Source organism: Triturus cristatus, chromosome 2_1, assembly GCF_964204655.1.
Source record: "Triturus cristatus chromosome 2_1, aTriCri1.1, whole genome shotgun sequence".
Lineage (NCBI taxonomy): Eukaryota > Metazoa > Chordata > Amphibia > Caudata > Salamandridae > Triturus > Triturus cristatus.
In genome coordinates, this window is record NC_140581.1 from 1,184,032,628 (window position 1) to 1,184,050,075 (window position 17,448).

The 17,448-nt window shown below is 43.4% G+C and overlaps 1 protein-coding gene across 1 annotated transcript in view; it reads right to left on the reverse strand.

Moving 5' to 3' along the window:
* Window positions 1-3,805: 3,805 nt before the first annotated feature.
* Window positions 3,806-17,448, reverse strand: part of LOC146866582 (neuronal acetylcholine receptor subunit alpha-7-like) — a 1,495,911-nt gene continuing 1,482,268 nt past the window's right edge. The window contains exon 10 of the mRNA XM_085640655.1: window positions 3,806-5,476. Coding sequence (XP_085496781.1) covers window positions 4,952-5,476 — 525 coding nt within the window. The 3' untranslated portion in view covers window positions 3,806-4,951. The remainder of the gene's footprint in view (window positions 5,477-17,448) is intronic.

The following is a 17,448-nucleotide window of genomic DNA, read 5'->3' on the forward strand; positions in this document are numbered from 1 at the left end:
ACAGTCCTCCTATATTCACTTGGTTCAGACCACAGTGGTTTGCGTAAAATCTCCCCATTAGCGCATCTCTTATTGGCCAGACATGTGGCACTGTATGCGCTTCATGGTTCATTGGCATACATAAGACATGGCACCCCCCTTTCCCACTTAGACATGCCAGCCCTGTCCTTTTCTGTTTCGTATTCCGTTCTAATCAGACACCACTCGTGAGTTTTCCGAGATGCCAGTGAATATAGAGCCTTCCGTGTGCATTTACATATTTTTCACACTAAACCTCTGTGAAATAGTACTTCTGTTATTTGTTGCGATCTGTTTCTCTTTTAACATGATTGCTTCTTTCACTAAACTACTAGTCCAGTGATCCTTCACGGCTTAACTAAAATTCCCGTCACCCTTCACAGGCCGGAAATGTACTTTTAAGAACCTTTGGCCTCCAGCCACCCGACAGTTCCCGTCGGATGGACAGATGCCGTGGCCCACACAGCATATGGATTGCGGTGAGTTTTCCGTCACACCCTCAGTTTGATTCTAGACTCTGTCCTGCATGCAGCCTTGTCTTTGACTCCAGATACACTAGTCACGCAGCGCAATCGACTGCGCATTGCTTGTGGCTCCTTCTAAAATTTACATTGCTGAGCCCGATACTGATGTCGGAGCATTGTCTCTGACCAGGACTGATATTTGTACTGACAGGCATTCCTTGTCTTTGTTAGGAGCCCCCACTAGCGAGCCATTAAGTGTCGTGTTTTTACCCGATTACGCATTGCCTGAGGCTTGTTTTTAACTTATATTACTGAGCCCGATGCTGCTTCCGGAGCTTTGTCTCCTACTTTTATTGAATTTAGTACGTCTGCTTTGGCCTGATTTTCTTAAAAGCCCCTACGGGCGAACTAATAAGTACTGCGTTTCTCAACCACGACCAGCGAGTTGTTTAGCGCTGTCTTTCATATTGACATCATTCATTTTGAGTCCTAGATTTGGACTCTTTCCACTCTGCCCCAGTATGGTCATTGAGGTGCGCTTTTGAGTCCCAAATTGGTTCTCTACCCTTAGTCCTACTCCAGCGCTGTTTCGGTGCCTGAATGGCAAGGTCAATTTCCTAGTTTGAACATGTACCATTACACAATTACATTGGCATTCATCGACATTACATCGTGTGTTGTTGACTGTCTTTCTATTCTTCAATTTCTCTTTTACGCCGCCACTTTTTTCTTCACATAGGTCAGCGTTTGTACCTTTTACTAATAGTACCGGACAGATGTGGTAACTCTAACTGCCTAAATAGGTGAGTGCCATAATAATACTCACTGCTAGTTGTTTGTCAGTGACTAAGCCTGTCAAAATATGTTTGGGCTTCTATTTTATTTTATTTGTCAGTAAAGGTGTGGCACAGTTTAAGATATACATTGTTTCTTGTCTGTTTCCACTACAGGTTTAAACGGTGGATGTGACTGAACATGAGAGCATCCGGTTCAGTATTGAGACACCATTGTTTATTTTCTTTTGATTTGTTGCACCATTGCACTTATTCACTCTAGCAGTAGCTGTTTTTCTGAAGATCCTGAAGAAAGCCTAGACACTTATATAGGGCTGAAACATGTTGATCCAACTAATGTAGCTATCTCGAATCTGGATAGGCTCATTACACAGCTTATTGATTTTAATCCTCCCAAAGGGGAACTGAATAAAGTTTGCCGCTACCTCTGTCTGCTGTTTTAACTCCCACACACATTATCAGCACTGCACTTTATTTCTCCACACACATGGCTCACATAGGGTTTTTAGGACAACCCTTGTGCCCACATTTAAAAACATCCCTGTGCTCCCTCCTCGTAGAGAGGAGGTTGTAGTCTGCGCCAGAACTAGGGTCTGACGCGAGGAGGCACCCCTATGATGAAGCAAGACAGTGTGAGGGGAGTCGTCCTTAAAAAAGGATATTCCCTGCATCACTATTGTTCCTTGTGCATCTTGTCTGTCCACACCTATGCTCTACTGACTCTTTTTGGACCTGTGGGTTCTTTATTGTGTTTTCAATTTATGAGTGGGGATTGTACCCACGCTGGTCCTTAAACTTCCCTCAGGCCCCCCTTTTTGTGTATGTTACCATTGTGGGAATGCCAAAGAACCACCCACCAGACTACAAAAATACTTGTACTCTGGCAGGCGGCTGGCAGTGAGCTTTGGCGGAGCGGGGCAGCGGTGTGGCTGCCCGCTCTCGCACCACCCAAGTTGTGATCTGGCTCTAATTAATGAGGAGCTGAAATGCTACCACAGCCTATTCAATAAATAAATAAATATGGAAACATGAGCACTAATATTGCCTGTCATTACTTCGTACACACTGTATTGCATCATCTATAAGGCTGTGCCACTGCTGCAGCTTCTATGATGATTATATGTAGTTTGTAACTTGAACTTTAGACCTATCTTACAGTATAATAAAAATAAAGTCTTTCTTGGTGGCCAAAGTATTGGACAGAAGTGATTTATTCCATCTGTTTCTTGTTTATCGAATTACAGGTATTTTAGTTGTCTGATAGTTACTGGGTGCAAAAGGGTTGGAGGAGCTTCGGTTTTATGGATCATACAAGTGTACCATGGATTTTGAAAAATTGGCATTGAATGAATTTATAGATTTGTTGACCCCGGTTGCAGTGCTGAGATATTTACTAGTATGGTGAAGTCATGCTAAGTTATAATGATAGGGTGCTCAATGAAGGTGCATAAATGAAATGTGAAGGATGACACTGTAATATCCCAAATCCACCTAAACTGGAATACCATGGAGCTAAAAATCTAGGGGCAGATTTACAGAAAAGTGAGCCATTTGGCTGCGCCGCACTGAGTCACTTTCAAATCACAGGGATGCGACATATTTACAACAATATGTGGCATCTATGTGCTTCCCCCTGCGCTGGCGCGCAAACTGCTGCCATGCGCCGGCGCAGGCACCCGTGCACCATGGTCGTGGGGAGATTTGTTTGGTTCAGGAAGGGAACCCTTCCTGAACAAAACTAATCTGAAAAATGCAGTTTTTCATAGAAGTTGAAAAACGTCACTGTTTCAATGATTGTTTATGTTTAGGAATGGGACCCTTGCTGAACAAAAACAATTAGAGGTGATTTCCTCTTTCTATGTGTGCAGCAGAATGCAGAAAGAGGAAAAAAACAAGGAGAAATGAATACAAATCTCCTCGTTGCACCTTACTACCTAGCATTCACACACATTTCAATATTTATGATTCCTCGTAAATCTGGAAATGTGTCTGATTCCATGGGTGTTGAGTGGGAACAACCACAGCAACACACATGGAACACCCCTTTGACGCAAAGTGGCCGTATTTACAAGGACAGGAACAGGAAAAGTCATGCAGGGTGGCTTTTCCTGTCCTTGTAAATATGGAGCAGTTAAATGCGCCACTAGTACGGCACAAAAAGTGACACACACATGGCGCAACAGGCTTGTAAATCTCCCCCAGTCAAGAGAATTGACTTTGTTGTGGGTCAGAAGTTTACCATCCTAAGACATTTAACCAGTGCTGCTTTCATATGTTTGATAGTTATATCTTCTGAGGCTGAAATTTCAGAGAAAGCTATTTTTGTGATTAATACGGGTAGAGGTAGTGATGAAATTCGAGATCTGTTCGAGAACAGCTTTGTTGGTTCAATATGGTCAGTTGTCAAAGGGTCTCAGAATCTGAAACTGGAAAGCAGATCTTCTGGAGAACTCCATCCTTGCAAAATGACTTACTGTACGCATACATTACAGAACCACGTTTACAATAATAAAGCATGCCACAACAAAATTAAATATAACACAAATGTAGTTTATTTTTTTCTGGACAAGATCCTTCACATCTACAAAGTAAAGAGTGGGCTGATAATTTGTCACTTGGAATTTTTTTTAATTTACATGTTAAAAACGGTCCAGGGGATCGACACAATTTATGACAGAATATCTTTAGTATGATCCTCGAGCGCAACGAATAGGAACGTGTCCCTTGCATCTACTAAACATGGTCAATAGCACGTACTTGCCACATTTACACCAAGATTTACATGAAAACAGTAAAATGTTTGAATAAAGTCCTTGGTCATGACAATCGCTATTAACTGAAGCCACTGATTGTACAAGGACGGAGCCCAATATTTGCCCTAGTAAGTTAACAATTCACTGGCATTTTGGGAACATTTTGAGCTGAATATAATTTTATCTGCTCGTGTTCTAAATATGTCACCACTTATTTAGTTAAATTAAGATGAATAGTGGTTGTTTAAAACTTATAATATTTTCACTGAGTCAAATCAGAGAATAATTCACAATCCACTCTTTGGGGCAGATCTACAAGAAAGTGCCCGCAGCACGGCACCGCAAGCCCTGTGCCAGCGCCACGCTGCGGCACTTTCAAGCAAAGAAATGCGACATATTTACAATAATATGTTGCATTCCTGTGCTCTCCCCTGTGCTGGTGCACAAACAGCTGCCATGCACTGCACCCTTGCACCATGGTGCAAGGATGCCTGCGTCATGGGGAGATTGTTTTTGTGCAGGAAGGTGCCCAATCACTACAGCCATTTTCCTCTTTCAATGCATGCTGTAGAATGCAGCACGCATTGAAAGAGGAAAAAGCAAGGAGAAATGAAAACATTTCTCCTCGTTGCGCCACGCCACGGTGGCATAGCGTTCTAACGCATTTCCAGGTTTACGATTTCTCGTAAATCTGGAAATGAGTCGGTTTCCATGGGCATTGCGTGGGAACATCCACAGCAACACCCATGGAATACCCCTTCCACACAAAGTGTTGCGTGCAAAGGGGCCATATTTACAAGGACAGGAAAAGGCATACAATGGCTTTTCCTGCCCTTGTAAAATATGGGCCAGTGAAATGCGCCGCCGGTGCATCGCAAAATATGATGCACTGGTGGCGCAAGGGGCTTGTAAATCTGCCCCTTTATGCGAAATCCTTTGAAACAGCTTCTATAAAATTTGGTGCTGACATTAGTACTGTGATCGTGCAGATGATCGCAAAAAGGGAAAATGCAACAAGACAGAGTCGGTCAATTACAGCTGCTGCAAATTTCCACTCGCTGCAGATTTCTTCGCCTTCGTCTTGTTCTCTAAAGCGCCTAGCAATATAATGGACTTCTTCGAGGATCTTTGCAATCTCTGGAATACTTTCCTTCAGGGTTTGCTTCTGAACTGGGTCGGCGTCTTCAACGGCAGAACATATCTTTTTGCCACAGTGAGCCACAAAATCAATGTTCGCTCGACAGCACGGGTTTTCCATGGTGTGATAACTGCAATAGATGATATTCCCATTGGTGGTTGTGTGTCCTGGCAGCGTGTTCATTTCAATGCTGCTCGTGCTAGGGCGATGCTTGTGAAACTGGCATTTACACGGAGACGGCCTTTTGATCTCACCAGGTTTTCTCATTCTCAAAAACCAAGCACACCAGTTCAGTAAAATAACACGTACCTGAAAGGAGAAGAAAAACACATTGTATCACCTTAATATCTTCTTTTGCAAAGTTCACTCTATTTTAGTTGGAATACGATGTTATGTAAAATAGACTTGCAAAGGCTCATGGATTCTTGCCTTTCTAAACTGTTTACACGTAGTCGATAAGTGAGATTTGGAGATGTTACAAATTTCAGATTACATATTGAACAGATACGTTTTATACTGTTTTTGAGTTGAGTTGACGGAGATTGAATTCAAATATCAACAACACAGACATATTTGAAATCATGTTTTGTATCAAACAATGCAGTTTTTTTACTGATATACAAGGAAGACGTGAAAAATGAGAAATAGGACATTTAACAAAAGTAGAATAACATTACTGCAGTAAAAAAGAAAAAATACAAAGGTTGGGATGTCGTATTAGATAGTTCTTGAATCTACAGCATTTGGTTAATTTACTTTTATTAAGAGTACTTATATAGCACAGATTGACCCTGCAGAGCAGCAGAACTCTTTAATATGTCAGGAATTAGAAACATTTGGGGCTACCGATACAAGCATAGGTACAATGGTAAAAAAATAATTATCTACTTCAAAATTGCTATTATATGTCTATGTCAGTTCCACACATAGGGCCTAAATACTGCACTAATACACAGTCTATAGTTATTACCATTATCTTTCCGAGTATTGAGCACCTGCTGTTCTAGGCAACAAGTCAAGGCATTTATGTTTTTACTTCTATCTTAATATTGTTATGTGTGGCTCCTGTATGCACCTAATTGAGGGGGCTGGCCTATATAGTTACAAACAAACTATCCTTTTACACCGTAATACAAAGCATTGGGAGATTTGAAAAGTTCATGTACATTAATATTTTACATAAAATCATGTTTAATATTTATTTACAAGTCAAACAAACTTTTATATTTTTGCCTATACTTTACCATGTAGTTATCTCCGCCCTAACAGTGGAGTCTGCCTATGGTAAATTATATGGAAAATTAGGATCAAATTATTCAACTTCAAAATCAATATTAAATACATTTTATGTTAAATAATAATGCAAAGGTTTTTTATACCTTTATTTTAAATGTAAAACACAATATTTATTTATTTATGTGTAGGATTTGTATAGCGCATAGTTGCCCCAGCGATTGGGCGTCCCAGCGCGACTAAAGACAATGAGGGTGGCTGGCAGGAAGGCAGTTATGCGAGAGTTGGGAAAAGCCAGGTCTTGATAGCTTTTCGGAAAGCCAAATGACTCTGGATCTCTCTGATCAAAACAGGAAGCAGATTCCAGAGTTGCGCCGCAAGACAACGGAACGAGCGTCCCCCAGCTCTTGCTCTCACAACACGGGGGACACTTACTAACGCCTGATTGGCCGATCTAAGAGACCGCGAGGCACATAAAGCTGAAGCAACTTAGACAGACCCAGGGGAGCCTGTTGAGTAAGGATCTTATGCGAAACACAAAGAGTTTTAAATTGGATTAGTTTCTCAACAGGCAGCCAATGTAATTTGGGCAGGACATGGGAGACAGAAGCAGATCTCGGTAGTGCCACCAGAATGCGTGCTGCAGCATTCTGGATCCTCTGCAAGCGCTGAACACAAGACTTATTGGCTCCAAGATACAATGAGTTGCCATAATCCAGTCTGGACAAAATTGTCACCTGGATAATGCTCTGGCGTACCCTAGGGGGAAAAAAAACGAGTATAGGCTTCAGGCCGCGCAGTAGGCCAAAACATATTCCTGCCACGGCTTTAGCTTGTGTATCAAACGTAAGTCCGCTGTCGATCCAGACCCCCAAGTTCTTAACTGCCTCTTTAGGCACAGGGGCCGGTTTAAGGCTGTCTGGCCAACACTCCTCGGACCACAGGTCTCGGTCTTTCCCAAATAACAGCACCTCGGATTTACTGGCATTCAGCTGTAGGCAATTATTTGCCATCCAGCCTGCAACCTCTACCAGGTCCTCCTTAAACCTTCCTAGGCTGGTGTTTTTCTTAGAAAAAGCGATCACCAATTGGGTGTCATCGGTGTATGACACCAATGACAACCCTCTCCCCCTAGCCACCTGCGCGAGAGGTTGCATATAGATATTAAACAGAAGGGGGCTCAGGATGGAACCCTGAGGCACCCCGTTTCAGAGCACACCTCTGAGATTGAAATGGTGGCACCCAAATCTGGAAAGATCTTCCCGTCAGAAAGGCTCAACACCAATCCAGAGCACGATCCCTCACTTCGATGTCATGCAAATGCTTCAACAGTATTTCGTGGGAGACAGTGTCAAAAGCGGCACTTAGATCTAAAAGAACCAAGGCCGCAGTGTCACCTACATCCAGAATCCTTGGATTTCCTCCGTCACAGCCAACAGAGCAGACTCTGTGCCGAGGCGGGCTCTAAAACCATTCTGTGAAGGGTCAAGAATTGCATTCTGCTCAATAAACTCAGTAAGAGTAATATGCACATGCAATTCCAGCAACTTTGCCAAAAAAGGAAGTTGTGAGATAGGGCGATAATTTCCTGGCTCACCCGGATCCAGAGATGGTTTCTTCAGCAGGGGAGTAACTTTCGCATGTTTCCACGATGTTGGTACTTTAGCTGAGGCCAGGGAATGGTTAACCAGTTCCAAGCATATTGACATGATCGTAGGAAGAAATTGACAAAAAAGGTTCGGTGTCAATTGGTGAGCCTGATTTAATTTTCCTGCAAAGGATCTCCAGATCTGTGAGAGATAACAGAGGAAACGATAGCAGGCTTTTTGTTCTTTGGGAGACCGGGACATCAAGCCCGATCTTCCTGCTAGAACTAGCCACCGGGGGAAGACTTTGATATATTTTTTCAACCTTGTTGACAAAATACTTGGCCAGGTCATTGCACTGACTATTGGATGAAATAGGAGAGATCTCGGACACACCACCATTCTTCATATTCTTGAGCAGGGAGAAGATTGTCTTGGATGGATTAGAACTAACTAAGATTTTATTACCGACATACTCAGCCCTTGCTCTCCGAGTTAACTTATGATAGTGTTTAATAGCCATCCGATAAATGGTTTTCTCTGCTACATCATACGTGCACCTCCACACTCGCTCAAGCTGTTTGCAGTGTTTTTTGGCTTTAGATAGAGACTCGTTAAACCAAGGTTTAGACTGACCCCGATTTATCCTGGTCAGCTTAGCCGGGATACAACTATCCAGGACGGATATTACCCAGTCGTGGACTCGCGTATCGGCTGCCTCTATATCCTGTGGCAGTTGTGGCCTATGGCTAGACCAATATGCAGACAAACCACTACTGTCTAACTTGTGCCACGGTCGTTTTAGAGCAGAGGTTGAGCAATACTCTCTCGGCTGACCCCGCCACCGTAGTGCAAAGATCACCAGACAATGATCTGTCCAACATTGTGGGACTGGAGGATAGACCTTCAGCAGGGCAAGATTTGAGAATAAAGGATTTAGTAAATTCCCGGCGGCATGCGTGCACTCGCGTACCCATTGGATCAATTGAAGAGCCTCTAGGTCAGCCAGGAAGCTTGCAATCTCTGTCTTCCCGATGTTTACGCAATGGAGATTCAAATCTCCTATAATGCTGAAGTTCGCAGCTTGACTAGCGAACAGCAAGGCTTTGTTCACTAGGTCTTCCCTGAAAGCTCCAGATAGCCCAGGCGGGCGATAGATAAGAATGCCTGAAATGGTGAGGTTAGGGTTCAGCGTAATTTTAAATAGGGCGCTTTTGCAGTCCGTCACGTTTTCCCTAATAAGACTGCAAGAGTAGACGTTTTTCATAATAATTGCAATTCCGCCCCCCCCCCCCCCCCCCCCTCACCGTTTCCCCAGTCTGTTTAGACTCTTCATAACAAATCCAGAAGGGAGTGCCAGCCAAGATTCTGCAATGGAATCTTGGGTAAGCCATGTTTCCGTTAAGAAAAGGACATCAATAAAACAAATGATAAAGCATTATTAAATAAATTTTGAAAAAACAATAATGTATATAAAGTAAATGTCAATTATTTTTCTTAAGTGTTAAATTAAAACATACATTCCCACCTAAAGAAAAATATAACGTGCCTTCATTTGTTTTTTACAAATTATGTATACGATTAATTAAAATCAATTTTATTTCAATAACATTTATCATACATATTTAAAAATCAAAATAGATTATTAAAACGATTTACAATTAAATATTAAACATACTTTTTATATATTTTTCGAACATTAATATATATTTATTTATATTCATCTATTTTAAATAAATACATTTATTATTGTTTCCGAAGGGGTTTCATTTAAAGTCTCTACTGTCATCATTTTCTATAAGATGGGTGTTGCAGTACCATTGGCCATGTGTAGTCCTGGACTTACTATTAGTTTTTTTTTTAAGTACTACCTTACATGCAACGTTTGTGAATATCGAAAAGTAGTAAACTTATTTTAAAGTGTAAAGTCTCTCAAAAGTGTATGTTGTCTTTGTGATTCAGGGCTATAGTGACTGAGAGATTGTGCTAAATAGTATAACATTGGTGCATCAGGCAAGAGTCTGATTGATGCACCAATGAAACCGATACATGAAATAAAAATAAACAAAGCGCACTTAATACTGAAATGTCATGATTCCGCATGCATCAAAGGATGTGTGACATGCCCCACACTTCCACTTGTCAAAAAAGTATATAGTAAAACATTTAGAAGACTCATTCATCCTTTTCTACAGTTATCAGTATCTATTTTAAAGGAATTCTTGGCATCCAGTTATAGTATAGGAATTGAGATATATTTGTAAAGTAAGACTGTGTATAGTTGATAAAGGGCTAATATAATTCTAATGGCTGTGACCCTACAACACCTTTTAATATACTCCTGTGGGTGATAACACTGCTTACAGATATTTATATTGAGAAACTTTACAAATTCCAACTATTCTATTTTATTCGATTCTATTTCCTTGGTCTATTATAAGTGAGTGATCCCCGGATGATCAACCATAACTATAGTGCTGTGGGATTGGGCTTCATGATGTCAGATTTTGATTTATTTAAAATATACCTGGGGATATTCGTATAAAATCCACAATTCTCTAGTTGAAAAGGGATCCGAGTTTAAGGCGTAATGCTTACCACTATTACTGTTGAACGATTGAGTGCAGCCATTCAACCATAGATTGCTAAGGAAAGTCATGTTCAGGCTTCTCAGCTGTTCAGATCAAGTCATAGAGTGCATGCCAGCAGCCGTATCAAGCACATAAACAATAATCAAACATCAGAATAAACCAGAAGATCATAGACTAGATAGAGCTTTTGTTTCTCTCTCCTATCTTGTAGTACAAAGAGACATGTTATGGTCTCTGAAAACCTTTACTATAGCTCAAATTTCAAAAATACATTATGATGATTGTATTAACTCTGAAGAAGTACTCAAGCCACTGTTAATGCCTTGTACATATTTATACTGCAACTGTTTGCTCTTCAAGATCACTTGTAAAATTCTTCATCATTAATATACCTTTGGAATTTCAATTCAATTAAAAAACTCTTTATTTCGGCCACCAGGACCGTAAAATCAGGTAAAACAAATAAATACATAAATTTTCCTGAAATTACCCACAATATATATTCACATACAGTTATGAACCGATATATATATATAAATACAACATATCGTTAAAAAATTGAATATTGCAAGAAATAACCCAGATAGGGCAAGTATAAGGCAAACTGAAAGTTGGATAGTTAGACAGGTGATCAACCTAAGGCTTTCTTGCATAGCACCCACATTGCACCCAAACATTTTGCAAAAGAAATGACTAGTGAAATAGAGAAATATGATCTGAGAATACGGGGGGCATCCTGATGATTCCGTGCACTTAGTGACCTACATATCAGTGCCAGCCATTTGTGCTCGGTGGATAAATAGCCTGGACAGGTGAACATTGCGTGGGAGACACTTTCCATCGGATGATCACACGAAAGGGCAAGTGCTACCCTTCCAACCTACAGGAAATTACTCACAGGGCAGGATACCTATACGAAACTGGAAATAAAGTTTCCTATGTAGTGGGTCCATTATTACATCCCAGAATACTTCCCTCCTCCACCGTATCTTTATGTCCATTTAGTCGCTTGTCAGCTTAGCAGTAGCTGACTTCTGAACAACCTCGTCATCTAGGTGCGACCAGTATTTCATTTTGAGATCATCTTTGGATGGAAAAACAGATGTGTTGGGTTGGTTCTGCAAATCATGAAAGCCTAATGAATGTAAGGCTGACTTCATATTTGAAAGCCATGGAATTGAGGTAAATTGGCCAGCCTTCATGACATCCCTTAGGCTATCAGTATATTGTGCAAGCTCGGGAGTGGTCCACAAGCGCCTCCATTACAACAATGGTCACTATACAATGTGAGTAACAGGGTATTAGATGGGAGGGAAGGCAAATTACTAAGAAACTTGTTCTCAGATTTTGTGAGGTCATCATGTTTGCAAATCCCCACAGCTTAGCCCCATACAGGGTTGAGCCCAGACCTTTGGCATCATAAACTCTAAGTGCAGGAGTAATGTTTTGGAATAGCATGTCGAAAACTCCTTGAGTATTGCACCAGAGATCTGCTTTAGCCTGGTTTTAGCCTTGCTACAAGACATCCCCCCAACAAGGTAACCCCTAGGTATGTAAAGGAATCAACTTATTCAAGAGAAGTTCCTCCCATGATTAATTTGCTCTTAAAAGATGTATGCTGCCTGAAGGACATCACCTTAGTCTTTTAAGTGTTAATTTCCAAGTACCCAAGCCTCACATAATTAAAACGATCCACAAATAAAAGGATTGGAGCTTTAAAACCTGCCAACGATGAGGCGTCTACCTCCAGTTGAGCCAAGATGGAAGAAATGTCATTGATAAAAAGTAAAAACAGGGTGGGTGCCAGCACACATCCCTGTCGAACGCCTTTGCAGAACGGCACTCTTCCTGTCAACTGAGTCTGGTCACCTCCCCATTTTATACATGCATAGTTGCCTTCATGTAAGCTGATAAAACGAGATAACAACCTAGGGGGCATGTGCAAATCAGTCAGGGTGCTCCACAGTTTCAGTCTAGAAATCATATCAAAGGCCGATTTTAGGTCGACAAATGTGACGTACAGCCTTCCAACATGGATCAGTACAATTCTCCAACATATTAACATACATCAAAAAACCTGGTAAATAGTTGAAACCTTGGTGCAGAAGCCAGCTTGAAAGGGGCTTAGAATAATATATTCTCATCTATCCAATGTTGTATCTTATTAAGTAAAAACAACAATTGATGGACAGAATGCAGAACAATGTCATACATTCACCCCAGTACAGAGATCTGGGCCTAAATCCATCGTTTTTTTGCTCACCATGCCATTCCAGTTTGAACCCAGCCATATGCAAATCAGTCTTGACCCTGTGCCTCATGGGAACAGTCCAGCCCGAACTGCCAAGCCAGGTCCTCCCTGGACTGGAAACAAGCATCCTAGGACCGGTTTCGGGGTTTCACCCCTCTTCAACCAGGATAGCTTGATTCCAGTGGCATGGAGAGCACGGGACTCACGTCTGAGCATACCCGTCCCACTCGGGGTGACAAATGTAAAAACACCAATTGATAGACAGAATGCAGAACAATGTCATACATTCACCCCAGTACAGAGATCTGGGCCTAAATCCATCGTTTTTTTGCTCACCATGCCATTCCAGTTTGAACCCAGCCATATGCAAATCAGTCTTCACCCTGTGCCTCATGGGAACAGTCCAGCCCGAACCGCCAAGCCAGGTCCTCCCTGGACTGGAAACAAGCATCCTAGGACCGGTTTCGGGGTTTCACCCCTCTTCAGCCAGGATAGCTTGATTCCAGTGGCATGGAGAGCACGGGACTCACGTCTGAGCATACCCGTCCCACTCGGGGTGACAAATGCAAAAACAACAATTGATGGACAGAATGCAGAACAATGTCATACATTCACCCCAGTACAGAGATCTGGGCCTAAATCCATCGTTTTTTTGCTCACCATGCCATTCCAATTAAGTAGGCACCAACATTTTTTCAACAGAAATGATTTGTGGAATAGAGAAATATGATCTGAGAATACGGAGGGCATCCTGATGATTCCGTGCACCTAATGATCTACATATCTATTTGTGCTGGGTGGATGACTAGCCTGGACAGGCTAGATAGTAAAGAAACAGTCGCCTTTTTTGAATATGGGAAGGACTATTGCATCTTTCCATGAATCCGGAATAGAGGCCCCTGCTGCAATTGCATTAGCAGAGCTAAAATGTACTCAAACCAGGGTTCTATGTTGTTTAAAAAGATGTCGGCCGTGGCCAAGATGGCTAGCGGCTATGACGTGCTTCCCTTTGTCCCCCCGCTCCTGGGCGCCCAATCCAGCCTAAATTGGAGCGGCATACCCTCACAGCACCGCATAGCTGGGGGGGGCAAACACCCTGACCTAACGGCACAAGTGAAACCTTGAAATCCGGGGCTGGGGGCCAGTCTGCAGAGGAGAGCGAGCTCCGGACTGCCGCGAGGCCAGCGCAGAAAATGGTGCTAGATTCGACTGGACCTGCTGAGACCGCTCCGTGTGCGGAATTAGTCCTGCGGCAAGCAACGGCCCAGCTGAGACGGCCGGGAGTCCATCAGCGTCTGGGGAGGATGGTGAGAAGCTCGTAGGGAGCAGAGGCTTGCAGGGAGCGGGGGCCAGCAGGCAGGAAGGGGTGCCCAGATTCAGGCCCATCAACGAGACCGCAGGCGCTGACTCTGGCACAGATGGATCGTAAGGGCGGCGCGGAGGTAGGAAGAGAGGGAGCGCGGAGGGCTTGAGACCAGGGAGGAAGCTGCGGCCCATTCCCACAGAGTCCGAGCCTGGAGATCCCCTCGGGGCACACAGCAAGGAGGGAGGCAGCAGCGAGCCATAGCCAGGAGGCTCCCAGGACTGGAGAGCGCACGAGGGTGATGGGGCTGCTCGGCCAGCCACAAGACCGGTGAGGATTGCAGCCACATGAGGGGCCAAGGGGGAGGACCATTACATCAGGGCCAGCCGGTGGGAGCATGGGACAGGCCCCCCGTGAGGCCATTAAAGGGAGAAAGCGGTCCAACAGTGGGGAGAAGAAACAGAGGAGTGTCTCCGGAGGCCTTGGGGGGACAAGCACCCACACAGACAACCGGCTGGAAGGCCCTGCGCATGTGGTGCAGATGCCCAGTAGGGCAATAGCAGACAGATGACGGCAGCAAGGCCCGGATGAGGTGACACCTGGGGAACCCACAGGACAGTTACAAAAGGGGTGGCCGGCTTTGGACCCTGCACCATCAGTGCAGCAGCGTAGCGGAGCTCGGAATGAGGACACCCTGGTGGCAGCCACCCATGGGGGCTGGGATCCCCATGACAATGCTGGTGTGGAGGTAAGAGATATAGCAGCCAGGTCCTCAGTAAGAAGCAAGAAGGCCCGACAACGGGCCCCATGCCTCTAGGGACAACGTGGAGAGAGACAGGAGTGCTGGTGCCCCAGTGGACAGTCACTAACCGGGGGTAAGTCAACAACCCGTTCAAGGGGTGAGGAAATATGAATTTTGTGATCAGTTATGTCCCCTATCGTAGACCCCAACGGCTCCATGTGCATGCTATAAGTACATGTATGTTCCCTCCAGTTCCAGTTTTGAAGACGCAAATACATGTGCGTCCACCATCAACATGTCCTCTTTCAGATCCGCCATGAATGGGTCAGATATTCCATTCCTAAGTATGAAAGGCCACCGACTTTATGTGGTTCACTTTCCACATTTTACAGATTCAGGCGAGTATGCCCTGAATTCTGTCATCAAGCCTTTTCCTGCCTTCTGCCTCTGAAAGCTCCAGTCTGAGCCTGCATCTGTATCTATGAACTTTGTCCTACTCCCTGCGCGGCTAACGGTGCCTGATCCAGCCTGTTCCCTGCCAAAAACTGTATTTCACCTTCAAGATTATCTACTCCGCTCCTCATCCGATGCATTCCTGTCTAGTAGTTTAGGTAAACATTCCTCCAGCTACCGTGCAAAGGGCCAGGCCTCGCTGTCCTCATGCAAGTAATTCATGGCCCTGTTACCATGGAATATTCCTACCCCCTCGCATCTCATGTAGACACTTAGACGCTTGTACACGTACTAACAGTCAGTATAGAATTTCCTTTTGGATAACGCAGTTCTTTAAACATAGGATATTAGATATGATTTGGGATTAGGTTGACATGACCCCCCAGACTTCTGTCTCCACATGTAGAGCTAAATGTCAAGTCCCCTTCACCCTCTAGTTGCACGTCAATTACACGTCATATGGCTGCGCGCGCATCTCTGCCAAATATTTCTGCTGACATTGCAGGATTCTCTTATGGATCCACCCATTTGTGACATCATGTTTAATGACGTATTTTAGTTACACCCATGTTTACGCCTTTTTTGGTTACGTATGCATATTTTATCTCTCTTATCAACTGTTACGCCTCCTGCATCTGTTACACTATAATGTAATTCTTATAAAAGTGATTACCTGTCAATAATGTATGCCCTTCCTTCCTGAACTTTCGTGGTGATGGAATAGAAGCCCACAATTCGAATTGTATTCCTTTGTATAGGAATAAAGCCTTTTAAAACCTCTAATACCACGGATTCTGCCTCTTATATTTACTGAGTTATTCTTACTAAACTTTACCGCATAAAAAATAGTACCGGTAATGAAATATTTACCACATAAATTGGCGCCCGAACAGGGACACTTTCTCATCTCACGCGCCGGAGGTGCGTTGCAGGCCCGGTCTCCTGCCACAGCTGAACGGACAAAAACGCGTACCCGCAGGATTTCCTGTATCTCCCTCCGGCCAAGCGGGGGTGACTGAGGCTGCGATCAACACCCAGACGAGGCGGTGAGAAGTGCGAAGTATCCCGACCAGAGCCTAGCTGAGAGAGCAAGATCCGAGGTATACAGAGGCCCACCAGGTTCCGAAGTTCCGAGTCCAGTCGAGTCGAGTCCAGTCCGGTCCAGTTTCAGTTCAGTTCCGAGGCCTTCCGTTCCGAGCTACCCGGTGAGTACCATTACCGGGGAGGCATTTAACGTGCACATAGTCTGTGCCGGTCAAGACGGGTTTGGGTACACAAATCCGGTCTGCACTGTTTCAGCAGTGTATCTGTACTGTTTAGCAGTATATATAGTATGTCTTGCATATAAATAAGTATTATCTAGTGTCAGTATTATGTCAGTAACTAGTTTTCTATTAGTTATCATCGTTAGTTAAAACTATTAAGTGTTAAAATGTTTTAATACGTTCTATACATTGTGGTGTGAATGACTGTTCATTATTGTGTTTACTGTATTAAGTGTGTTCTAATAATAAGATCTAAAAATGCCGCTCTTGTTGAAATTAAGATAGATCAAAACCAGAAAAGGGGTACTCGAAGAAGCTGTTCCCATTCCACCTAGGGACACTCCAGGATACTTTATGTATCATAAGCATGGCCTAGATGCCGTATTATTTCTTGATTTATGGGTGGACTACACCAAGGATTTGCCAGAAAATCAGAGATGGCCCGCAGCTGGGACCTGGGATGCAGATTGCATCATGAGAGTAGAAGAAGAATTATGGAAAAAGAAAGCCAGACAGTCACAGAAAGATGCCATTGAATTATGGCGTAAAGAATCATATAGACGTACAGAAAAAGCACTCAGACAGGAAGAGAAAGGTAGAGAGAATTTAAATAAAACCCGAGAAAATCTATTAATTGAGGAAGGTACCCGAGTAAAATCAGAACAAGTAGATAGACAAAGAAACACTCTTATGAATGGTATGTATCCTCTTCTGGCCGAAGGGTTACCTAAGGCTACCCCGGAAATACCAAAAGACTTAACTCCTCCATTGCTCCCGATAAAAGCACATCCCAAAACACATCCCAAAACAGCAAAGGACGTTTTCCTTTCCTCCTATTTAGACGACGTAGCTCCCGA